The 26,275-nt window shown below is 48.5% G+C and overlaps 2 protein-coding genes across 3 annotated transcripts in view; both read right to left on the reverse strand.

The window, feature by feature from the left end:
* LOC121141355 (multidrug and toxin extrusion protein 1) overlaps positions 1–26,275 on the reverse strand; it is a 59,503-nt gene that overhangs the window by 27,347 nt on the left and 5,881 nt on the right. The window contains exons 1-9 of one of the 2 annotated variants that reach the window (XM_040748805.1): positions 14,664–14,854; positions 8,105–8,206; positions 6,519–6,587; positions 5,145–5,293; positions 4,298–4,340; positions 2,599–2,643; positions 583–680; positions 223–320; positions 30–143 (exon numbers count right to left, since the gene is read on the reverse strand). In XM_040748805.1, the coding sequence (XP_040604739.1) occupies positions 30–143; positions 223–320; positions 583–680; positions 2,599–2,643; positions 4,298–4,340; positions 5,145–5,293; positions 6,519–6,587; positions 8,105–8,206; positions 14,664–14,795 (850 nt within the window). In that variant the 5' untranslated portion in view covers positions 14,796–14,854. Of the gene's footprint in view, positions 1–29; positions 144–222; positions 321–582; positions 681–2,598; positions 2,644–4,297; positions 4,341–5,144; positions 5,294–6,518; positions 6,588–8,104; positions 8,207–14,663; positions 14,855–26,275 lie in introns of those variants that run through there. The other variant, XM_040748806.1, reaches the window with a different exon arrangement.
* LOC121141356 (40S ribosomal protein S23-like) lies at positions 23,808–24,320 on the reverse strand. Its single transcript, XM_040748807.1, has one exon. The coding sequence runs from the start codon at positions 24,287–24,289 to the stop codon at positions 23,858–23,860; it is 432 nt and encodes a 143-aa protein (XP_040604741.1). The 5' UTR covers positions 24,290–24,320; the 3' UTR covers positions 23,808–23,857.

Consider the following 26,275-nt stretch of genomic DNA (forward strand, 5'->3'; position numbering starts at 1 on the left):
CCCACTAGCTGTCCCCTCTGTATACACACCACTCAGGAAGCTGCCGATCTCATAGGCCCACCACTCGATGCACAGCATGAGCATGCTGGGGACAGCCAGCTGCAGGAAGGAGGCCCAGTCATGAAGACAGTCCCAGGACCACCCTGCAGGGACAGCAGATGAGTTTCCAATACGTCTAGCCTTCAGGCGAAAGCCACGGCCCAATCAAAAGGCAGTCTTTACCTCCCCAGGTGGCTTGATGTAGTTTTCTCCAGAGGATGTAGAGGAACAGGAGGATGGCCAAGGCAAACTGGGAGATGGTGTTGGCTATCGCTGAGCCCCTGGGAAGACCAGCAGCTGTGGGTGGACACTGTGCTCCACCCTCTCCGCCCTGACTTGGTGAGCGGGGGAGCCATGTACCCCTCCCTGTGCCCTCCTCCACCACAGGCCCTGAGGTTACTCCTGTTTAGGGCAGTATCCCCTTCACTTCAACAGCACTTTCCAAAGGGCATAAGAAGGCCACACCTACACCAGCTAAACTGCCCTCTTTCCCCCTGGAAAAGCTAATACGGGATTCCCTGCCCAACAGGAAGCTGAACTCACATCACCCCTAGATGCAGCTGATACAGAAACAGATAGTTGGCCAGGGCATTGACAAGGTTGGCTGCGATGCCAGTCACAATCTGCGGCAGAACAATGCCCTGGAACGAGGAGACACAGACATGACACTCATCGTTACATGCTGAAGCAATAGAGGACTTGGGCATAGCAGGAAGTCAGCTGGGGATGCCTCTCTCCTGCCCACTCTCCCCTCCCCTGTGGGTCCTCCTCTTTGCTGTAAGTAGAGAGAGCTCTGGCCTCCAAGGGGTAGAAGGTGAGAAGGCAGCAGGGAGAGAACAAAAGCAGAGGTCCCCCTGCTGTGTGCAGACTGTCCGGAATTAGCACCGCGGAAGGTTTGCCAGAGGTTGAAGATAAACTATACTTTCTCCACCAAAACTGAAATTCAGACGCTGGACCAAAGGCCATGTGAAACTATATTTCTTTCTGAAATGGAGAGCGGATTCTTTCATAGCCGACTCTGGGAAGCAGGAGCAGGGGGTTGGGGGGATGCCCTCCCTACTTCATGCCCCACATTAAGACAGGGGACTGGAGAGATGGCTCAGCAGCTAAGGCATCGGCTGCTCTTCCAGAAGACACAGGTTCAAATCCTCTCACTCCTCTGCTGTGGGTCTGTGTTCCCTGTCTTTCCTCTTCTCCCTTTGTAACTAGTGCCCTCTTCCAGGGGAGCATGTTCCTCCAAACAAGCAGTATGCTTAGGCTAAAGCACTCCTGCCTCTCCCAGAGCCCACTGCCCAGACTCCAGAGCCCACCCTTCACCGTGGATCCTGCTCCTTTGGGACACTTCTTCCTTCTTATTAGACCATTGTCATCCCACTATTTTCATAATTTTCATCTCTGCAACACAAATTAGTTTGTTTTCTACCAACCCAGTCCCCAGTAGAGACAGCACACTGCTCCAGCAGGCCAGCCAGCCTGCTCCTCTTAAGCCATGTGTGCTGTGTCTTCTCGGCTGTAGCAGTCTGACCACACTCAGTTCTCCTGCCTAGTGACTGGTGCCTGGCACACTTCCCTCCCAGACCCCAGAGCTACACTGGTCCACCATAATTCAGATCACATCCCCCAGCTCCTCTCAGCTACAATTCTCTACCACCAGGTCCTTCCCTCAGCCTCAGCTATTGGACTCTTCATGTTCCCACTCTCCGGCCTCCTCCCTGCAGCCATGAGATAAGAGGTCACCACACTCCTGGGAGACAGAATGACAAGCAGGTGCCACTGTCCCATGCAGAGGATTCTACCCGGTTCACACAAGAGTCTAGACAGGGAAGAGACAGCCTGGAGACCAATTAGAAATGCTGTTTCCATCACCTGTGTTCAACTAGTTCAAGCATACAACACTAACGCTAATAAAGTATCCAGTAAGTGGGAAACCTCCCTGCCTCTTTCTATCCCTCATCCATGCATTCCTATTATATGTGCTAGAAGAAGCCTGCCTGTGTGAAGGGGATCTCTAACCAGTTTCTCCTTCACCTGGACTTTTCTAGAAGAAAGCCCACAGTCCTAAATCACACACCATCTTCAAAAACCCACTCCCAATAAGTCAGGGCCATCATTCCCAGGGCCTTTGGCAATGGCCATGTACAAAGAGTCTTGACTATTCTCTGCTATCAATACAGTCTGAGCTTTTACACCCTGTCCCCAGAAAGTAAGAACTTTCAAACAAACCGAGAAGAGGTGTGGAAGCCCTAGACCCAGCCAAGCCACTGTGACCCTCAACCCTTTACAGAGAGCAGACAGGCCTGTACCAGGAAAGAGCCAAAAAACACAGAGATGCTAATCTCGGCATTGCCAACGGCAATATTTCCAAGTGGGAACTGGATATAAATTTTCAGAGCCAAGAGTAATGCTCCATTCACTCCTCGATGTCACTTAAGAGATCTCTCCACGTCAAAGCCCTGTGTGCAAAGCATCGTGCAGTGGCCTCAGCAGGCCAGTTCCCTCCACCCATCTCCTTGGTTCTCTCAGCCCCACCCCCAAAGGAAAGGGGGAAGTCCACATTACCTGGTTGAGCAAGTATTTAACTTGTAACGTATAAAGAAAGGCTGCCTACAAGAGAGCAAGAGGGCAGGGTTAGTTCATCAGAGATCTAGACGTCAGAGCAGGCTCTTCCCACAGGCACCCTGACTGCCCTCCACTCCACACAGCCTCATTTAAACCTGGGGCAAGCAGTGTCTGGGATCCAGGGGCTTCACACACCTTCTATATGAATGAACATAATCCAAACAGTGCCTGCCCTGGTGGGATATGGATGTCTCCCACGGGTTCATGTGTTTAGGCATGTGGTCCTCGGAGAGTCAGGCTTGTTTGGGGAAGCTGTGGAACGTTTGGGAGATATGGGGTCATGGGTTCTGCCTGGCCTCACTACAGACCTGAATGCCTGCTTCCTGGGGAGCCATTGAGCTATAAGCAAGCATTCTCCTGGGGTCACTAAGGAGCCAATCATACCATCATGGGACTATGAGCTAAAAGTAAGTCCTTTTCTAAGTTGCTTCGGTTAAGTATTTTGTCCCACCAACAGAAGTGGTACCCCTGACTCGCTGTCTGGCAAAAGGAGGTACTGTCTCCTGGGGTGTACACTGACATCCTCGTATAGCCCAGCTCTCATCTTTTTTGGTGGGATAATAAAACCACATTTAAGTGGTTTTAAGGGGTAGGACTGAGGGTATAGCTCAGGGATAGAGTACTCATTTAGCATGCAAGGCACTGGGCTCCATCCCCTGGAATACAAAGATAAAAAGTTTACTTTTTATGATGAACTAAGTAGTACAATGCCAATTATGAGGGCAAATGGCTACCATTAGGGCAGACTGAGTTCCTCAAATTCACACACAGAAGCCCTATTGCCACATGCAACTGGATTTAGAGGGTGATTAAATATATCAAAATGAGGACACTGGTGTAGGATTTAATCCAATAGGGCTGGTATGCTTATAACAGTTTTAATGATTTATTTATTCTTATTCTATATGCATTGGTGCTTTTGTGTGTATGTCCTTATGAAGGTGTCAGATCCCCCCTGACATTGGAGTTACAGACAGTTGTGGGTGCTGGGAATCAAAGCCAGACCCTCTGGAAGAGCAGCCAGTGCTCTTAACTGCCGAGCCATCTTTCCAGTCTCAACTGGTATGTTTATAAGAAGAGACAATCATGTTATATGGGAACAAAAAGGGACACCTGCAAGCCAAGGATAGGTGTCACAGGGAAACCACTGAGAGCCACACCATGATCTTGGACTTCTAGCCTTCAGAACTGTGAGGAAGTTTAAGCCCCCAGCCACAGGGCAGTCCCAGAAAACATCCAGCCCTCTGTCCAATTGAATAAACTTGGCTTTGGCAGTTCATTGACTACCTACAACTTGTTATTAAACATTAACACACAACTATCTAAAGGTCAAAGTAATACTCTGGGGGGATCTGAGATGGACAAAACTTTACCCCTTAAAAACACATTCTGGACTCTTCTGTTGGATACCCCAAGGATACACCAGGGATAGAAGTCAAGGCAGTGACTACCACCCTAGAGTTTCTTGTGTTGTTTGTGAGACAAATGCTGGTATGTCTGTAAGGGACATAATTAAAAGCATACTTCTGTGATGAGCCAATGTCATGTGTGAGAATTACGTCAGACTGAGCTCATGACATCCAAGCCACTTTTCACCCAAGAACCCAATAATGGAGTCTCTGACCCCTTGAAAACTCACAGGAAGCGCTGGGATGAAGATCATGACGTAGGTCTGGGTGAGCCTACACAATAGAAAATAGTGAAAATGACGACAGAGGCCACCTCTCCCCAGAAGAGGCAGGACACTGCTGCATTTCTAACAAGCTTCTTAAATAAATGGACTTCAGCAGTCAGAGCAAATGGAAAACCAAACAAAATCTACCACCTTGCATCCTGGTTCACCTTCCCACTTCTTCCCATCTAAAGGTCTAGGGCAGGGATTCTAAGCCTCACACTGGCTACAGGAGCTACAGGAGACACCACAAGCTGTCTCTCAGCCTTCCTATTTCCCAAGTCCCCCTACCCAATGAGATATCCAGGCATGTCTTCAGCTATTGTCAAATGCCTGTGGGTTCAGAACTACTGGTTTGTGGCAAGTGCTTTTCAAATGTTTCAGTCAGTTAAGTCAGTGGGTCTCAAACATGGTAGCTCATGCATGGAAGATTTGAAAGTTATTGATGTCTAGGCCTCACCTGTGCCAGTTAAGGACTTAGGTGTATGAGACCTAGAAAATTATCTATAGTACCACGGTGATTTTAATACCAACTGTGGTCAGAAATCACTAAGTATTAACAAGCCACAGACTGCCATCCCAATGGGAAGATGTTCGTGAATGCAATTCCACTCCAAATCTCAACCCTGGAAGCCAGTAATGAGAGGAAATCCAGGTCTCACAAGTCAGATAGGGAAGGTATCAGTGCCTGGGAAGGACCAGCCAAGCAGCTTGAGCTCATCTTGGTGTGATTTCCCTGGTCTCTGTCACCCAGAGGCTGAGTATGGATGATCTTTCTACAAAGATGGATGCCCTGCCCCCAACCTTGCCTTACCTGGATACATCCGGGTCCTGCCTGAAGAGCAGCAGAATGTGCTCAGTGTTGATGAAGAGTGCCCAGCAGGGAAAACAGCAGAGGAGCAGGATGAGTATCCCCCTCTGCAGGATAACCCCCACGTGCTTCAAGTTCTGGCTCCCGAATGTCTGGGGAGCACAGGCAAACAAACACATTAAACAGAAGCAGCACACCCCACCTGTCCTTCAGAAGCCTTCAGTCATGCCTCTTAAGGAGAGCAGGTGGCTTGGCCGTTCTCTCTAGGGAAAGATGGTGTGACTGATTGAGAGCTGGGCTGGCTGCACTGCCCACCATCACAAAAATACACTACATAGGACCCAAGTAACAATGACATGTCAAAGGTCCCATTCAGTTCTAGCATGCTGTCAGGTTTGCATCGCCTGGAAGCTTGTTAGAAACGCAGATAGTTGGGCCTGACTCCAGACCTACTAAAGCAGGAACTGGGCCAAAGACCCGCAGCATGGGGCACCAGCTCCTACCAACTTACAGAAGCCAGAGCGTGCCGGTGTCTCTCAGCTTTCTGTCCAGTAAAACCGATGTGGAAACTTCAGACCAGATATAAAGGGGAACACACACCAGTGAGAATACCAAGTACCAATGGCCCTCTGCTTAAGATGGACTGGCTTAACTTTTCAACTCCAAGTTGGTGCAAAAGAAATGCACCCATGGTAGAAACCAGGCTTGAAGTTTTACTTTAGATCCTTCCCGGGGCTAGTGATATGGGGTGTGACCCTCTCACTCAGTGCTGGGCAGCACAGGAGCCACAGCTCTCACTCAGTTATGAATCACGGGGGACCAAGCTGTGTTCCACGCTGCTGAGCTGGGATATCCACTAGGTGAGGGGGATTTGATGCATTTTCATCTTAGGGTATGTTCCATTTATGGTGCATCTATCCAGATGTAACCTATCACGGTCAAAGAGCATCACATGCAAGCTGGAATACCACGCTCCTGGAGGATGCTGAACACTCACCCACAGCCCTGGGTGGGGCCCAGGAACCTGAACTCTGGCAAACCCTTCAGATAGCCCTGATGCAGACTCAGTTATGGATGCCCAGGACCACACCAAACTCCAACATGAAAGTTATAGGAGGGGCTTTTACACAGGCCCCCTGTTTGATCAAAGGCAGACATGCAGAACAACACTTTTTTGCTAGAGCTGAAAGAACCCTAGCCACACTTCAAAGACGGTGGCAGGGAAAATCAGAGTCTGTGGCTGACAAAGGGTGGCAGGGGCTTGCTGCTCTGAGTTCCCTATCTGTGTGTGCACATGACTCTTCCTCTTGAGTGAGCTCCTCCATCTACACCAAAGAAACATGTGTGGAGTCACTGAGAACGGGCACTTCCTTTTACCTGGGAGATGAGGGTGTCACAGGCGGAAGACAAGCCATGCCCCACTGAAATGCCAGTGACATTGATAACCTGGAAGAGAACAGAGAATGAGTTAAAGGAGGCCCATTCTCTGTTCCTGTAGATCAGAACCATGGTGTGGACTGACCTCCTCCTAGAGCACATGCTCAGATCACTTGGGTCAGGTGCAACACCAAAATCCCGGGCCAGAGATAATAGCACAGCCTTTTTGAAGACTTAGCTGTTTTGCGCTCTGATTTCAGAGCAGCTCCTAAAGTAACACGGTGTGACACAGCAGCAGTTTGGGGTGAGCCTACTCACCTGAGACTAGGACCAGCTGAGCATCTCCAATCCAAAATTCCACAGTCTAGAATGTTCAGAAATCTGAAACTTTAGCACCAGTATGACAAAGCATAGGTCTCAGATTTGGGAGCAGTTTGGATTTTGGAGTTTCAGACTAGGTATGTTCAACTGGTTAAAGTGAGCAAATAGTCTGAGATGCACACAGGAATTTGAGACATTTCCATCCGCATTTCAGACGAGGTTCCTTTCTCCAGTATGGCCTGGGTCAAGCCCCTGATTCACAGGAAGCAGAAGTAAATGCATAGTCAAAGCCAGTGCTTGCTGGGGACTTTTTTACAGGCACACTTGCCTCCACTAGAATCAGGAACTCACATCAAAGGGGCCTCAGGCTGCTGTCTCACTGAATCTGTAGCCAAGGTTCAACCGGTCAATAGCTGAGCTCAGCCTGCTGAAAGGGTTGGCTTGTCACAAGACCTCAATCAAGCCAATAGAAACCTGCCTGAGGCTCACCTGCGTATACTTCCATATTGCCTCAGATTTTCAAATAAGGAATTGTGATATTGCTCAATGGTAGAGGGTTTGCCTAGAGACAAGGCAAGCAGAGATAGGGCAGGACAAGAAGGGGGATACGGAGAACAGGAATATAACCTGCAAAAGAGCCAGAGTCCATGTTTAAAGAAACACATGACTAAGGAAACCAAATAAGTTGATGGAACTCTTGATCTTACACAGCCAGTTACCAATTTCTAGCAGAGACAGGTGGCATATCACCTTGTCGTTAGAGACTGCATACACTGAAAAGAGAATTTGGGGCTCCTCCCAATTTCAGATTTGGAGGCTGGTTTGGATCTAAATCCTACCCTCCCATTCCATTTCTGGATTAGGACTTTCATTTGTATTGGAAATGCTGGTGCATAGGTAAAACAGCACCTCCTGAGTTCGGCAAACTTCAAGGCACCTATGTCACATTCCCTTTTCTCACATTCAAACTTTGAGCTCCAGGGATCATATACCAGAGTATACGGTAACTGGGATAATGCCTTCCAAAGATGGCTTCATCTAACTCACTAGACCTGCAAGATGGCCCTAAAAAGGATAATTCCTAAGGTTGCAGCCCCGCTGGCACCCTGACTCTAGCCCAGTGACACCTGTTTCAGACGCCTGACCTCCAGCACTGTAAGGAAACATACAGCATTATTAAGCGGCTGGGCTATGGTCATTTGTCACAGCAGCAGGAGACACACAGCAGACAGCTCTGTGAGCCTTTGCTGAAATCTTACACCTACCGCGATTGCCAGCGTAACTGCGTCCAGCTCCAGCTTGCCCAGATGGCCGCAGAACACTGAGCTTATGAAGCTGATCAGGAACATCATCAGCTGGGCCAGGAACTGGAAAGAGAGAGCAGGGGTCAGGGTGAGCACCCGCCACCACAGAGCAAAGGGAAGCATGGAGCTGCCCATCCAGTTCCCCAGGGGAAGAAACATGGATGCTGTTGGCCCAAGTGAACAAACACACGATTTCAATACAGCATGCAATGTGTGTGCTGGCCAGTTTTAGGTCGATTTGACGCAAGGTAGACTGACTTGGGAAGAGCAATTGACGCTATTGAGACCCCCCCCCACCAGATGGGCCTGTGGGGCATTTTCTTGGTTGATGATTGATGTGGGACGGCCCAGCTCACTGTGGGCAGTGCCAACCCTGGGCTGGTGGTCCTGGATGCTACAAGAAAGCAGGTTGGCCAATTCATGAGAGCGAGCCAGTGAGCAACATCCCTCAGTGGTTCCTGCTTGAGAACCAACGAACGACTGCAATGTGGAAACAAACCTTTTCCCCCGTTAGTGTTTTCTATGGCCATGGTGTTTATCACAACAGCAGGAAAGGAACTAACACAGAAGTTGGTGCCAAGGAGTGTACTGTGGCTGTAAAGACCCTGACCATGTTTCCTAAAGGAATGTGGAAGACTTGGGGACCCCAGACTAACCATTATGGACTCCTGCCCTCTGGAACCATAAGCTACAATGAGCCCTTTATTCTATGAACCGCCTTGGTCTTGGTGTACTTAACACAAGGGCTAAGGCACAAATGAGATCACCCAACTAGACAGCAGAGGAATCTGGGACTTAACATGCAAAGCTCTGCTTTATTGGGTACCTCTAATTCTCTATGATGGCTCAGCTATGAGGGCAAATACATCCTCAACCGCTAAGCCTTGCAGTCCTGCATTCCAGTGACTTCTGTGAATTTCTCCACAATGCTGCGACTCTGACACAAAAGCCCAGGAATTTGAGCTAAGCTCAGGTAATCCACGTTGGATGCACTTTCAAAGCCCAGCCACTTTCCCGGTCTCCTCATGATCTTACTGCAGTTTTGCTGGGAGCATGCCAATAATTTTGCTCACTACCCAGGGTGGTGCTGAATTTAGCCAGTACCTGCAGGAGCAGCACCCTGGAGCAGCAGTTTGTTGATTTTCCAGCTCTTGGTTGCAAGTTTTTGAATGAGCACTTGGCCTCAGATGTAAGTCACCTGGAGATATTCAAAATGTTCCCTGGCTTGTCTCAACATATTGATTCAGAGGGTTGTGGGGCTGAGGAATCTGCATTTCTAATTTTCTCTACCTCTGTGCCATCCAAAGATACATATGTCCAACGAGCATGCTTTGAGGATACCCAAGACCTTTTGGAGCTATGTTGCTGGAAAGTGTGTTGCTTCTAGACAAGGACTGGTTCTCCCCTATAGCTCAATGACTGTTGCGTGAACTGAAGTAGGCATAGCTCAGACAGAACCAAACATCTCCCGGAAATTACCAGACTAGGGGCAGGGTGCAGCTCTGTAGGGGAGTGTGTATGTCTTTCCTTCCTTCTTGTCTAGGGATAGTGCTCTGTTTTTCAGCAGGCCACAATACAGAATCTGGTAGCCTTGCAACTCAAGATAGGAGAAGGGGGTGGGGTGTGCCTGGGGCCTGGTGCTTAGAGGGAGAGCAAGAAACAGCCTGCTCATTTGACTGTGCAGGAGCTGTAGAAGGGCCTTACTCATCCCCTCCCACAGTGGCCTGCAAGTCCACTCTTAGAAACAATCGGTCAGTACAGCCATCATCTGGGACATTTGTCCTCGTACACGTGAGGAAATTCACCCCAGAGTCACCTGACTCAACTCAGACCACAGCAGTATCTTTGAAGTACAGAGTGGTCCCCAGTCTGAGTTCTCTCTGCCACTCAATCTTGGAGGCCATAACACAGATAGAAAAGATGTGGACAGTATAATAACACAGCTGAGCACTTCTCCATGGAAAGCTAAAGTGCACCAACCTCCCCACAGGGGACCTTAAGTAACTTAAAGTAGGGTGGCAGCTTGGCCTTCATCTCAGTCTGTGTCCTTTGCTTGGAACTAGATTCCTGCCTGCTCTACACATAGGCATGTTAATCACTTACAGAGTTCTGGCTAAGAACCAGTCATACCTAACCTACCTTATCCCCTTGAAAAATGAAGGCACAAAGATAAGGACAACTAAGGCATCTTACTATCAACTTCCATAATACCGTGCTCCAGCTCCCAAGGCATCTGGAGATCTCCAGTCATGTTCTAATCCTTCAATCATCTTGGATCCCAAGAACAACAGAGCCCCACAGACAAATCACTCATGTGGGGGTTACCTCTCATGTGACAGTAATTACCCCCTAAAGGGCACTGGAGTGCCCCTCCCTAAATGCAGGAGCGATCATCTTATGGAACCAGCAGGTTGTCCTCTCGAATGATGATGTCTCCAGAGACACATGGCAGAACCAGGACTGAAATAACAACCAGTCATACCAGAGTGTGATAACAGCCATGTCTCCATGACCCTAGAACAGTGCTTCCTCTGGCCCAGTGTGTGATAACAGATGTCTCCATGACTCTAGAACAGTGCTTCCTCTGGACCAGTGTGTGATGACAGATGACTCCATGACCCTAATGCTTCCTCTGTTGAAATAGAACGCTTGTGCCAGAGCCCAGAAGCTGGGCTGAGATGCAGAAGGTGGAGAAGATTCCAAGAGACGTTGAGTTGAACTCAAAGCTTCATGAAGAACTTCTGGGCAGAGAAGGGCGGTGAGCCTGAAGCAAGAAGGCTGAGGCTGGGCCTCTGAATGAAGTAGGCTGGGTGAGAAGGTGGAAATAAGGTAAGGCATGACGGCTAAGCCGGGGCCAGAGCGCAGAACTGAGTCCAGGGCTTAGGCACAGTGCTTACTGTTTTGTTCCATACACTATGTAAAGACTGCAGTGGCTCCACGGTGAGCATGTTGGGAGAAAGTGAAAAATCCTACCTGCCTGTGAGATGACTCAGCCAAACCACCGCAGTTCAATGCCTGAGACCCACGTGGTAGAAGGAGAGAACCAACTCCTGCACATTGTCCTCTGGCCTCCATCAGTGTGCTATGGCATCCCTGCACCCCCCACACACACCGTAAGTCAATAAGTAAATGTAGAGAGAAGGAAAGAGGGCAGATGCTCAGAGAAGGTTAGCTCAGACACCCTTCCTATTTACAGTGGAGCCTGGGAGGACAGGCTGCAGACAGTAAGCATGGCCCTCGGGAAATGGGATGCCCAGCAGCTGGGCACGGAGGTGGAGGAGCAAGAAGGCCTCCACAAACAATCCCAAGAGACTGTGCTGATTGGGACAGAAATCTGTTTTGTTCGTTTGTTTATTTGTTCTCCAACCCCTTTAATACAGGTGAGGCACGAGAAATAAACACTTCACTATTTTTTTGTTTGGTTTTTATGAGACAGGGTTTCTCTGTATTGTTTTGGAGGCTGTCGGTCCAGCCCAGCCTCGAACTCACAGAGATCCGCCTGCCTCTGCCTCCCGAGTGCTGGGATTAAAGGCGAGCACCACCACCGCCCGGCCACTATTTTTGTTAGAAGATTTGTTGTCAGCATCTTACACCAAGTTCCCCACCATTTCTGTAGCAGTTCAGTTCATTGATACTCTGGTCCATAGGTTGATTCATAAAGGCAGGAGGACAATCATATAAATACCAAACTTACTAGAGATAAACACCTGAACTTTGCCTAAGTATGTACACTATGCTATTAAGGGCATTTACACAACCTTTCCAGGCAGCTCTATTTAAAATGTTTTCGGTTAGGGAAAACAGTACACCTATGTCCAAGGCAGCATGCCGACATGCCGTAACACGCACATTCCCTACTGCCTCTGGCGATGTTCAAGCTGTGTTTATACTACTTGAGTGTTAGTCTTGCCTTCTGGCATCACTGACCACCAAGGCTTCCTGGTTCCATCTGTTTAACTTGAGGTGAGAAGGAACAGTGTTCAGCACTTGTGTTTGTAAAGAAAAGTAGACCTTCCACAAACATACCTACTGTTCAAAAGTGACAGTGCAGTAGCAACATGTTTGTCATGTAAGCAGTCTTGGCTTAGTCAGCCTCAAAGTAAAGACAGCGACTCTACCCTTCCCACTGCCAGAGAAGCCAGGTCACCCAGTGCACACTGCGGACGCCCTCTCCAAGCAGTGCCCTGTCACTTACTTTCCCATCTCCACTCTCTCTTTGGTCCTCTTTTCCATATCCAGGATGATGCAGGACTTTCTTGGCAATGTAGTCAGTCTCTGACTACTCACCATTGTAATGCTTGCGACTGGAGATCCTATCAGCAAACCCAGGCAGCACATTTGTAGCATTGCACCCCCAAACACGCATACCTACCAAGGAAGCATTGCTTAAGGGCTCAGGATCAAAGGCCTGGAAAGGGCCTACAGACGTCTCAAATGTGTGTCTCCAGGACTGGCGCTCCACCAGAAAGTACTAGAGCAATATTTGAGGGGAGTTATCCAAAGCTGCTATCCACACACTGACCAGAGGCAGAAACTAGTTAAAGCCTCATCCCAGATGCTTCCTATTACACTACCATCAAAACAAACCCATGGAAAAGGCAAGGAAAGCCAAAACAAGTCTAGGGCATGGAGGCAGGCGAGCTGTCCCATGAGAATGCTGCTGGGTGAACGGATACCAGCACAGACCGCAGGGTCTTCACACTCGATTCAGAACCGGGCCAAGTCACCAGGTGATTTGCCACTATCTGAGAAGAGGTCCCACCTGCTTCAGCCAAGTTTCCAGTCTGCATGACACTCCACTGTCACTGTACAAGATAAATTAATTAACCCACAGGAGAATTTACTGTTAAAAGCAAAAAGGGAATCAATACTCCCACAAGTAGACCACCACAACTGCCTTAATGACAAGTCTCTGGCTAATTTACACAACAGTAACAGAATCACTTCGTATCAGTAACAGCTGACTAAGAAGTTGTTTCACTTTGAGGTTTAATTGAGAAATAACAAAGTCAGGCAAACATGCAGATTCAGAATATAAACTAGCCAGTTGTGGTGAGAGAGATCTTGATGACGCTTTTGCAAAGCAGTCAGTCATCAGGTCACCTGGCTGCTCCTACAAACTGAGATTTCCCTTCTGTTGGTCTCAGTGTCCTTTTAATTCTCTTCTCCCTCCCTCTCTCCCTTCCTTCCTTCCTTCCTTCCTTCCTTTCTCTTTCTTTCTTTTACCCCACTACAATGAATACGCACTGTATTGGTAAGAAACCAAGGCATTCATGTATTCATGCATGTTCCCATGCAGGAAAAGGAGTCAGTTCCTCTCTATCAGAAAATGTTCCATCTGGTCACTAGAAGAAGGCGGGAGTTCCAGACGCTGCTGCTATTTTTCCTTTTTGGATTTCTGAAGCAGGAGCTCATTCTGTAGCCCAGGATAGCCTTGAACTTGTGGGTGATGACCCTTCTGCCTCAGTCTCCCCACTTGGCTCTTAGAAAGCCTTCCTGACGGCAGCTAGGTGAGACTAAGTTGAGGCAAAGCTAGCCACTCTTCACTCTCTGGAGAGGAGAGAGCAGAACTGTTCACAAGCTGTTCCCTAACACACCTGGGAAGATCCAAGCAGGGACCTGAGCTCCAGGTCCACAGAGGGCTGTGAGCTCCCCTGCCCCTGGTGGACCTGCTCTGCCCCTGGTGGACCTGCCCTGCCCCTGGTGGACCTGCTCTGCCCCTGGTGGACCTGCTCTGCCCCTGGTGGACCTGCCCTGCCCCTGGTGGACCTGCAGCTAATGGCTTTGTTCTTGTTGCTCCTCACCCTACCATGTGTGCCTCCATATCCAAGAGCAGGATGGCCATTCCAAGAGATCACACATGCCTGCACTCAGGAGCTCCAAGCTTGGCCAATAGTGTATTCACTCAGACACACAGTGGCATTTTTGTTTTCACAAAGAAGTGTCTTTCTAGCCCTTGAGTACTGAAAACCCCTAAAATGGCAGATATCAGGAATAAGAGCACATGTGATGCTGTTCTGTGGTCTTTAAAGCCACATTGCTTCTACGAGACAGCGATAAAGGAAGCCCAGCCTAACGAGTAAAACCAACTGATTAGAGCACTCCACCTCAGAGAGGACTGCACTAAAATCTCATGTTTTGAGCACAGAACTTGGTGGGAGAAGTGCTGGCACAGGATGCCTCTGCATCAGACATTGGTTCTAGATTCTAAATAGTTTCGAAAACCTAACTCCAAGGTGACAGTTCACCTTCCTTCTCCAAGCCCCTGCCCGGGTTGATTCTATAGATGCCCGACCCCGCAGGCTTCATCGCCTGTTTGCAAAGAAACGAAATCTGAGCATTTCTACTTTCAGGAACCTCTGGCTCTGGGGCGCACGCGGAGGCGCACCATGCTCTCCACAGGGACGCAACTGTTGCTTGCCGCCGGTTCTCCCAGTTCCTAACCCTACCAAGTCAGCAACTTAGGTAACTGGGCCCCCAATCCTAGGGGACCGCTCGCAGCCGAGGCCACCTGACTCACCGCAGGACCCGCCAGGACCAGGAGCGCCCGCAGCTCCTGTTGGAAGCCGGACAGCAGCAAGCGCAGCCCATGGCGCTCGGACACAGCGTCGGAGCCTCCCGGCCCGGGAGCAGATTCCTCCGGGAGCTCCATGTGGCCTTCGTGCTGCCGGGGCTCAGACACCGGGACCCACAGGCCTGGCCGATTCCAGTCCCCGCCCTCCGCCGCCTCCCCAAGCCCGCCCAGCGCTGGCTGGGTGAGTCGCAGTCTCTGTGACCTTGGACGAACCCCTTGCCCCTGCAACCCCGAGGTCCGTGCGTCTCCAAAGGCTGGCGCACAAACTTCAGGATAGAGAAGTTTGCAGAAGTGCTGGAAGCGAATGGAAAGCGCACGGGTCAGCGAGAGACCTTCCAATCTCTGTCGCTGCCCAGGGGCAGGTTCAGACATTTGAGGCTTGGAAAAACTTAGTCCTGGGACGTGATTCCACTATGGCCAGCCAAGGGTCCGATCATGCTTCCCCTGTGGCCAGCCCAGGGACGAATCTGGCAGTCGTGGATGTTCAAGATCTTTGATGTGTAGCTTGTGGTCAGCTTAACACACACTTTGTTATGGATTTGGACTTCACATTTTTTTTCCTCCCGGCGGTTGTTCTGTTAAAGAATATAGCATCTACCAGGAGAGAAAAGCAAGCCACAGAAGTGTTTGCTGGTCTTGGATGGTCATCAGCCAAAAGAGACAGGAGACACTGTGGCAGGAATGTGCAGGCTCAAGGGGCACCTGCAACCCGGGGAAAATACAGGCTTGCCACCCAGAACCTCACTCTCCCCATCTGTAATCTCAAGATGCATCTCCCTCACCATCCACTCCCAGTCCAGCATTGCTTCACAGGCATTAGGTCTAAGCTAAAGAATTCCTGTGAGGGGCTAAAGTCCCTTCTGTGGCAAGTGATCCTGAATAACAAATGTTTCAGCTCACTGTTAGTTTTCAAGCTGCTGTGACAAAATATCCCAAAAGCAACCTAAGGAAGGAACAATATGCTTTGGCTCATAGCCTCAAAGGGTTCCATCCATGTCCAAGCATTGAATAGGAAGAATGTACAGGAACCACGTTTCTTACCTTGTGACAGCCAGGAAGCAAAGAGACAAAACGCACTTCAAGGACATGCCTATGTGGCTCACTTTCTTCAGCTAGCCTAGTTTCCAGAGCCTTCCAAAATGAGAGTCACCAGGTGGAGACCAAGGCTTCAACATAAAAGCCAGCAAGAGACACTGCATTACCAAACCATACCATTCAGGTAACCAGGAGGTCTGGAGTCAAGATTTGGGGCTTGGTTCTAACATTGGGGATACAACCCACCCCCTTCCTCACACATATTGAGCAAAAGCCCTACCACTGAGCTACAGTCATGGAGAATCCAAGGGTTTAAAACAAGATCACTGTGGCTGGGAGAATACTTGGTTAGTTTGTGTGAGGTCCTGGGCTCCAGGACCATTAAAAGAACAAACAAACCATCTTAGACCGTGTTCTGTTGTTGTGAAGAGGTCACATGACCACAGCAACACTTATAAAGGAAAGCATTTAATTGGGGGCTGGCTTAATTGTCATGGTGGGGAACATAGTGACACACAGGAAGACACTGGTGCTAGAAAAGTAGCTGAGAGTTCTACATCCAAATCCACGGACAGCAGGGACAGAGAGACAGACAGACAGACAGACAGACAGACAGACAGACAGACAGACAGACAGACTGGGCCTGGCTTGGGCTTTTGAAACCTCAAAGCTCACCCCCAAGTAACATACTTCCTCAAATAAGGCCCCACCTCCAAATAGTGCCATTCCCCTATACCTAAGCTTTCAAGAATATGGGGGGAATTCTTATTCAAACCACCACATAAACAAACAAACAAGACCATTAGTGTTTCTTCCCTGCCCTTTCCCACCACCTGTGATTCTCCCCTTGGTCCCTGTGCAGGTAAAGGCTGTCTCCAGTCTCATCCTCCCCACCCTGTAGGTCAGCTGCTAAGACCCTTCTCCCTTCTCTTCTGACTCCATTTGCACAGAATGAGAGAGGGGGGGAATTGGCCCTCCTTCGATTTCTTGCCTGCTTTTAGAACAATTACCAGGTCCAGGGAATTGGGTATACCTCGGCTATACCCCAAGCTCTGTACCAAGTGTAGGATGGTGTCCATGACTGGGGTTCCCCGACCAGGACTGCATGTGTGGAGCAGAGAAGCAGCTTCTCAGAGGAAATGGGGGTCTCCAGGCCAGAAGCCCAGACTGGGCACTAAGATGTCCCCTCCCACTCCTTGCAGTTTATTCCTCATATTTGTCAATGTCCTGCTGCACAGTCCCCGACAGTGAACTTCTACAGCTGTTTCCTGGTCTTCGGGGATGTCCTCCCGCTTGCTGAGCATTGGTGTGTGGCATGAGTCTTCTTGGGCACAGATCCAGGTGTTTGTGGGACTTTCTGAGTTTGGTTAATGATAAAGAGAATATGGACCATGAATTTGCAGGCAGCACTGCTCCCGGAGCACTTGGATGCCTCTCTGCCTGTTATTTTGGTGATAGGCAGCTGGGTGAATGCCACCTTCGGTCTGCCCGGCTGTTTTAGCAGCTCCTTCTCATGGAAAAGGTCAGAACATTGAACATGACCACCCCAGCTGTCTCTGAGGGAAAGAGCCACTGCTGTTCTTTTGGGATCTCCAGGAAACCCTCAATAATACATTGAGAATAAACGTGATGTGTAAATATTGGAAAGGAAGAGGTTAAACCATTGCTTGCATTTATAATTCAAGACTATTCAAAGAAATCAAATGGGGGAAAGCTAATGGATTTAATAAAGGGATCTGAGGTGATAGTTCCATGGACAGTGCTTGCATGTGGGAGTCCATTAGTTCCATTCCTGTTATCAAAAAATAAATAGAATAGGATGGCATAATGAAGTTCTGTGTGCAGGTCTTTTATGTTGGTAATGACATTTACATGAAAACATTTTAAAAGAACTATCTGACACAATAGCCTTGCTTCTTAAACATGGCCTTGGCCTCGTTCTACAGTGTAGGATGGGGGGGGCGACGACAACTTCACAGCAGAGCAATCTGACAAACATGACCTCAGAGAAGATGGAGGGTGACATCAGGAAGGGTGGGCCAGCACACGCCCACCTTAGCTACCTGGGGCTTCTAAAACACACCACAGATTTGGAAGCTTCAAACAACAGAATTCTATTCTTTTCCTCTTCAGGCCACAAGCCTGAAGCCAGGGAGATGGCAGAGTCAGCTCCTTCTTAGGGTCCCAGGGAAGACTCTGTTGCACACCTCTGGTGGCGCCTGGTGACAGTCAGTAATCCTTGCAGTCCCTTGTGCTGTGCTTGAACATGAAATATTCATAGGCTTGTGTTCTGGATTTTTAATAGTTTTATTTTTTAGAATTTATTCCATTTCAGTACCAGGCAGTGGTGCCACAATCCTTTCTTGGGACAGGAAGAGGACATTAGTAAGAACTAAGGAAACATGAATTCACAGTGGTCTTGTTAGTCATGTGCCCGCATCAATCCAGCTCCTGGAGGTGACACACCATGCTGCTGCCATGAACCGTTAGGGAAAAAAAAACTTAGAAAATTCAAGGTCTCTCAACATAAAAACCAACACAGAATTTAGATTTTCTTAGGATATTTTGAAGTTTTAACTTGCAGAGGGGGGCGGAGAGCAGTGTTTGTCACCTGTGTCATCCATGGAATGTTCTGGATGCTTCATTGTTGCCAGCTTTTCATCTCATTTGGGATTAAAAGAACCAAAGTCAACTAGATATGGGAATATGTGCCTGTAATCCTAGTACTCAGAAGCCTGTGGCAGGAGGCTCAGCAGCCTAGGAGCTGGGGCCCAGCATACATAGTCAGCCAAGTTCCCATCTCTTAAAGAATAAGCTGGGCATGGCAGTTCGTGCCTGTAATGCAATACTTGGGAAACTGAGGAAGGAAGGTTGCCATGAATTACAGGCCAGCCTGGGCTAAAAAGTGGTACTGTCACAAAAAACCAAAAATAATTAAAATAAAAATTAAGAAGGAAATTGGTGAGGGAAAAAAAGACTAGAAAGATTTCTGTCTTCTGAAGTTACAGCTATCGTGGCGTCTGTTAGTATGTCCCCCGAGCTCGTGTGTTGGAAGCTTAGTCCTCCATATTGTAGTCTTCAAAAACAGACCCTTTAAGAAGTAGGCCCATGAGGGAGGGGAAAATTAATTAATCAAAAACAAAAAGGCGGGCCCAGTTGTTGGAGTTTGACTCTCAGAAGAGAGTCGGATACTGCCCCAGGAGCCCTGCTGGTTCCCACCAGAGCAGGTTCTGCCTTGAGCAAGCCTGCCCGCAAGCCCTCTGTCTTGCCATCTTGACACTTGACGTCTCCCTGCACCATGCCTTCTGGTCTACTGTGTCACAGTTACAGAACAGCCAAAAAGCGCTCACCAGAGCTGATCCGATGCTGGTGCTGTGTTCTTGAATCTCCGGGACTTTGAGTTAAATACATCTTTTTTTCTTTATACGTTCTCCAGCATCGAGTATTTTGTTGAAGCAATAGATTATGGAAAATACACTCCAGCCTTGATTCTGCCACCTCAGCTCTTTTTTCTGATGTTGACCCTTTTGCTGTCATCTCAAGGGCCCTTGCAACTCTACTGAGCCCATGTAGCCATCCAGCGTGATCGCTGCATCTCAGAATCTTAATCACATCTACCTATGCCTGTCTTCGTGCAGGATAACACGGCCACAGGTTCTAGGGATTAGGATGTCTTGGGTAGGCCTTATTCTGCATCTCACACTCATCATGTTCCCATTCTATCTTCAGCTTCCTGGTCATTTTTTTTAATTAACTCCATTGACTTTCTCAATAGGTTATATGGTATATACTTTCTGAATCTTTGCGTATGGCCGAGTTCACCATACTTCAATGTCTCTATAGTTTTGTGTGTCAGATGACAATTCTTAAATGCTCCTCTAGTTCCCCTTTTATTCCAGGAAATATGGTGGCTGCAACAGTTAATCCCTCAGTATCCTTTTCCCACCAAATCATTTGTTTTAGTCACAATAATCTAATTTCCTTCATCAGGGCCTGTGTGAGAATTTATAGGCATAGTCCAATTTTAACCACAAATATTTAGCCAGTAAAAATATTTCTGGAAAATATTTGTAAGGAAGAATCTTAGACAGAAAGGGCTCTTACCCCACCCTTGTCCTTATGTCATGCCTAGCCGTATGCCATGATACCTACCCACCTTCCTCTGAGCCCCAGAATGCCGGAAGGAAGCAAAGCCAGGAGAATCACACACATGAACTGGAGAGAAGCAGGCCACTCAGACAGACAGCTCAGGCAGAGGGGAAGGTTTTCCTTGATGCACACAAAAAGAGATCCAGCTTTTCAGACTCGGATGCCCACCTTGATCCACAGGTCCCAAAGCACAGCATCCAAGTTCATGGAGAGAAGAACACTTTTCCTGTAGAGTGACATGGCCTAATTCTGACTAGAAAGAAGGGACACCGAACCGAAGCACCCCTGGCATGCTAGGATCCCGAGGGGCACAAACTAAGCCCCTTGTACCTGGTGCCCCCTGCCCACCAGGGACCCTGGAACGGCCCACTGCACACTCGTGAACAGGGAAATACGTCAATCTATACAACCCAACTGTCGGGAGGACAGGTATTTTAAAAAGAGACAGCTGCGCCCTTTCTTCCAGATGTCAGACCACTGAGACAGTGAACCTCAAAGAAGTAAGATTTCCCCAGGACTCTCATGCTGGGGGAAAGGAAAGACTGAAGCTGGGGTCCTGCCCGAGGAGGAACTTGCCTCTCTGGAAGAGGCTGCACACTGTGCTGACTTTATCAGACCAGTCACAGGCCAGATGGGTAGAGAGACAGTAATGGGTCAGTGATGGACAGGACCACCGCATAACCCCCCCCCCCCCCGTGCTCCATCTGAGCCTGAATCTCAGTTAATAGCCTTCACTATTGTGAAATTCTTAAATTGTCATACTGGGGACAGATGGCGGAACCTAGATTGTTGGCTTTTATCCTACAAACTCCAGTAATAGCTGGGCATGGTGGGGCATGCCTTCAACCCCAGCACTGTGGAAGCAAGAGCCGGCAAGCTTCTCTGAGTCTGAAAGCAGCCTGTTCTATAGCTGGAATTCCAGCCAGCCAGAGAAACAAACAAACAAACAAAGAGCAGTAATAAAACCAGAACCACGCTAGTCTGAGAAACACAGAGATGGAATCCACACCACACGGTGGGGAGCACAGGACCAGTGGCAATCAAGTCTCCTTGCTTCCAGAAACTCACCAGGCGACTGCCAGTCAAACAGCCTGCGGGGCAGATGCCTGGTCAAGCACTGGGCCCTTCTGCTCTGTGGTGCCATTTGCAGGGCAGTTAGAGTTACAGATCGTGGAACTAGTCTTGGTGGCTCATGGTCCCAGCACCCTTGAGGCAGGAGGGTCATGAGTTCTGGGTCACCCTGTGCTCCTGAGGGGGAGCATATCCAGAGAATGAATTACTAAATAAGTAAATATTAAATAGGTTTGGAAGAAAAATGGGACAAACAAGATTACCAAGGTTACCACATCTGTCTGTTCATGGTATGAAAAAGAAAAATGGCAAAATGTTTGTAGGAAACATCATATATATACAGGTCTGGACATATTTCCAGATGTCTGAGTTATAAAAGTTGAGTTGGCATAGGGTCTCCACAGTGTTCAGCTAGACTCTAGACCAGATGCTGCTCTGCCACCTCGCCTCAGCACCCCACCCTCCCACAGACACCCCAGGTACTGCCTCTGAGTCTCTAGCTCTAACTTTTTGGTACTGGAAAGTGGGTTCACATTAGAGGGTATGGTGGTCACACATCCTGCTCCCACCCCTGCCCAGAGCCTGGTTGCAGACTTGAGCTGTGAAACCTCCCCCACCCTGAGACAGCTGTAATAAGAGACCAGCAGCATTTACGCCCGCCCGCCCTGACCGCCCTGATTCCTCTTCTCAGAGCCCTGTCTCTGGTGCTGGAGCCCTGAAGTCTCCTCAGAAGCCCTGCCATGCTGTTTGTTTTTGTTTCTTTTATCTCAAGGTCCAAAGTGCTTGGGTTGCTGTTGCCTCCACACGGTGAACTTTACCGGCGTGGTAGCATTCCACTGCCAGTCATAGTCTCCAGTGGAAGTAAAGTCACAGCCATCTGGGACCTGCCTTACACTCCTCCCATGTCTGATTCTCCTAACCAGCTTTTGTTTCTTCTTCATGGGTATATGATACTCTCCTCATTGTTAGAATTTAGACGTTCTGCTAGATTTTGCATAGGGTGGGTTTTCCTTCCTCTTCTCCCTGGTTCCAGTCCCCGGTTAGTTAGCATTGGGTTCTGAGGTGAAGTCACCCACTCCATAGAAAAGAGACGGGTCTCACCACCCCCTTCAAAGTCATACCACCAGTGACCTAAAGACCTTCTTCTAGGCCCTGCCTGCCAAACTTCTCAGCACTCTCCGCAGGATGAAACCAGGGACCAAAGACAGCTGGGGCCAAGCCTCTAACACCCAGGCATCCTCACAGTGCCTCAGTAAAGTTCGATTCTGTGACCAACTGTGTTTTAAGCATCTATGCCTCACTTAGGCAGCTTATGGAGGTGTGGTATGCCAAGTGCGACTTTGTAAATGTTGAGCTTAGCAGAGAGAATTTCCATTTCCATTCACACAGGACAACTGTCTTAAATCTGAGTCACCTCTCAGGGGACACACACATAGGGCAAAGTGACAACATCCAGTCTAGCCTGTGTGTGCATGAAATGCTAAGTCACCCTGTCAGCTAAAACTATACTTAAATGCACAGTGGTGGGCGTGGGGCTCCCTTCCCCTACCATCTCCTCATGGCGGGGTGGGGTCTGGAGACTGCGTGCTAGCAAGGCCTTCCGACTGGTCAGGATCTGCCTCTCACATGTGACAATGAAGAAGAGGCTGTCAAGTGGGCAGGTGGAGAGGACAGTGCATGTGGGATCATTGTGGCCTTCTGGTTTCTAGGGACATGGAACTTAGAAGTCATTGTTTAACCGTGAAAAGCAAAATCAAACTCCAGCAAGTTTTGCAAAAGATTTATTTATTTAATTTTATATGTGAGCATTTTGCCTGCAAGTGTGCACCTTGTGCATGCCTGGTACCAGTGCAGGTCAAAAGAGGGCATCAGATCCCTGGGACTGGAGTTACACATGCTTGTGAGATGCTATGTGGTGCAGGGAACTGAACCCAGGTCATCTGCAAAGAGCAAACCTTGCCCCCCACCAATTCACTAGCTCACCAATGTAGATCTGGGTACAATCTTTAATCTGTCCCTGTCATTTGTTCATGGCTCCCGTGTCACACAAAACACCCATCCCCCACAGCATACCCACTTCTCAAAGCAAATGTCAAGACAAATGAAAAGGAAAAGCAGTTTAAAGAGACTAAATACACCTCAGAACCAAAAGGGATGTTGGCATTAGCAAACGGGGTGGGGGGGGACATAATTGCTAAGCCACATTTGTTTTTAGGTTTATTTCTATTGTTGTCAATTTTGTGCATGTGTGTGTAGGTATGTGCAGGTGAGTACAGGTGTCCACAGAGCCAGAACCATCAGATTCCCCTGGAGCAGACAGCTGTGAACCACCTGACCTGGGCGCTGCGAACCAAACTCAGGTCCTCTGGTAGAGTGGGGGAGCCATAAATGTTATGAACTGCTGAACTGCCGGACGGTTGGATCGTCCCTCTAACTCTAAGCCAAAGCTTTTGATGGTAAAAGAGCATAACATAAAAGAACAGATAGGCAAGCTGAATGTAGCGGCTCATGCCTGTAATTCTAGCACTCAGGAGGCCGAGGCAGGAGTATTGCTGTGATTCAAAGCCAGCCTGGGCTATATGGAGTTTCAGACCAGCCTGGGCAAACTGAAAGTTTGCAAGAAAGTTTACTAGAAGCCAGTAAAAGGCCGGTGCAGGAGGGGTGGGTGCAGGGTAGGCGGGGGTGCCCCAGGCCCTGCCTATTTTGGCGTATGCTCCTTGCGCCCTCTGCTGGTAGATTTCATTTTTGCTTCTAAGGCAGTTAAACTTTAAAAAAAAATAATTAAATTTATTCTTGGACAATTTCACACACAGTAAACGAGGCACAAAGACATTCTTTTTTTTTCGGAATATGAAAATTTATTACTGTGTATCCACTGTCAAAATTTAGGATCTTGGTCTCTCCTTCTTGCCTTTGTACAGGGCCAAAAGGGACACATTGGCTACTTTAACAACCTTAAAGCGGACTCCAGGAATATCACCTACAGCATGACCTTTTCGACCAAACCCAGCAACCAGAACTTCATCGTTTTCCTCAATGAAGTTCAAGCAGCCATCGTTGGGCACGAAAGCTGTGATCTTCTTGCCATTCTTAATGAGCTGCACCCTGAAACACTTCCGGATAGCAGAATTGGGCTGTTTGGCTTCAACCCCTACTTTCTCCAGCACAATTCTCTTCGCATGAGAGGCACCTCTGAAGGGGTTGGCCTTCAGGGCTGTGCCCAGGTGGGCTTTCTTGTACTGCTTATCATGCCACTTCTGGTCCCGTTGGTGACTGCGGAGCTTCCAGGCAGTACGGAGACCGCGACACTTGCCCATCTTGTCGGCGCCACGGGCCCGAGAGAAAGAGAGACAAAGACATTCTTACCCTCTCTCCTATCTTATCTCTCTACTACCTCCTTCATACTTCCCCCTTCCTTAAACATACCTTTCTCGAGTTCATGTGTTTGTTTTGTGACCCCACTGAGTCACAAAAGGATGTTTATGTGATCCTGGGCTAGGAGCTATCTGTAGAAGTCCGGTGGAATCAGCAGTTGGTACACCACGAAAGATGGTGGTTCTTCCTCTCCGGGAATTTGTCGCAGTAAGAAGTGGGTTCTGAGAACCTCTTCTCCCTTTGTGACCCTTTGTTGGCAGGGTCAATCTGGTGCAAGGCCACTGCAGGTAACTGTAGTTGTTGTGAGTTTTGCTGAGTTTAAAATACAACATGTCACAACCCTTCAGCCCATCCTCTGACTCTTGGATACTTCTATGACACCTTCTGCATGTTCCAATACGGGGCGGGGATGAGATGCTAAAAATGCTATCTTTTCCCAGTGTATTCTTCTAGCTGTGGTCAAAATCTTGCCTAATGTAAGCCAGGCTGCCTGCCGTGGTCTCGTGATCTGAATTTGTTATAGATTCTAAGGGTCCATCTACAGAACACCAGGTTCAAAATGTCGTGCTGACAGCAGAACAGTCTTAGCCTAAATTCCTGAGTTTTCTTTACTTTATGTGTTTGTTTGAGATAGGATTTCATATAGCTCAGGCTGACCTTGATCACCATGGTCTTCCATCTCTCAAGTATGTGTTTATCATTTTCTAGGGTTTTATTTTGTTTCGTTTTTCTCACTGGGAGGGTTGTTTGGTTTATTTAAAATTTTTGTTCCATTTATTTATTTGTGTGTGTGTGTGTGTGTGTGTGTGGTGTGCAAGTAGAGCTCAGAAGAGAACTCGAGGGGATGGTTCTCTTCTCCTGCGTGTGGTCATCAGTCTTGGTGGAGAACTTGAGGGGAGGGTTCTCTTCTCCTGCGTGTGGTCATCAGTCTTGGTGGTAGTGCCTATACCCACTGAGCCTTGCCAGCCTCCTACTTTGCTCACTTTTGGCACAGAATCTCAACTGTATCTGTGTTCCCTCCACTGGTTCCCAAACTCCTGGACTCAAACAATCCTCCTGCCTCAACTTACCAAGTAGCTGGTACTAAAGACACGCAACACTAAATCTCACTCTTAGTCCATTTTGGGACTAAGAGTATGAAATATTATGTATGCATGTGTGTTGGGAATGTATGGAAAGTGTGTGTGTGTGTGTGTGTGTGTGTGTGTGTGTGTGTGTTATGTTGGGCATGCATGGAACCTTCTGTTGCTAACTGGCCAAGTGCGGAGTCTAGCTTTGGAAACGGCAGTGACATTAGAATGGCAAAGACTATTGGGGCACTCTCTATGTCAGCCCACGCCAGCTTCACTCAAGGAGCTCCCCACAAGCACAGTCACTGTGTTCTCCCAAGGCCTGTGAGGTTGCAAACATCATTATTTCCACGTTACAGATAGGAAGCTGGACACTGCAAATGTAAAGAAATGGTCCAAGGTCACACAGTGAGGCAGAGGCAGCAGCTAAGTCTAGAGCAGAGCCCTCCACTCTGCAGGCTGGCACGCCCGTCTCCACGCTTTATCACCTCCAGAGGGGAAATGAGAAAGCATATGCAAGAGTCAACAAAACAAATCTGCCCCCCTATGGCTCAGAAGTAACCACATTTTGACATGTTCTGTTGTGCCCAAATTCTGAACCCCATAATCACCAAGAGGCCCATTTCTATGCAAAAGCAAAGAGTCTTTTATTGAAGTTATTTAACAAGCTAAACCCATTAACTTGAGCCCTTCATCCATCCACCATGGCGGATTGCTAGAGAAAGACCCGAACAACCTCGAGGCAGGGATCTTAAAGGCCAGCGTAAGGGGAGTGTCTAAGGGTATGAAACAGTCTCAGGATTGGTGCACTTCCAACTTTGGACAACCTGCCTTGTGTTTATCGGTCAACTGGTTGTT

The sequence above is a fragment of the Mesocricetus auratus genome, unplaced genomic scaffold (assembly GCF_017639785.1).
Source record: "Mesocricetus auratus isolate SY011 unplaced genomic scaffold, BCM_Maur_2.0 Super-Scaffold_100007, whole genome shotgun sequence".
Taxonomy (NCBI): Eukaryota; Metazoa; Chordata; class Mammalia; order Rodentia; family Cricetidae; genus Mesocricetus; species Mesocricetus auratus.

Bases quoted from the DNA above. Each gene is read 5' to 3' on its own strand.
- LOC121141356 (XM_040748807.1), bottom strand. From the start codon at position 24,289: ATGGGCAAGTGTCGCGGTCTCCGTACTGCCTGGAAGCTCCGCAGTCAC.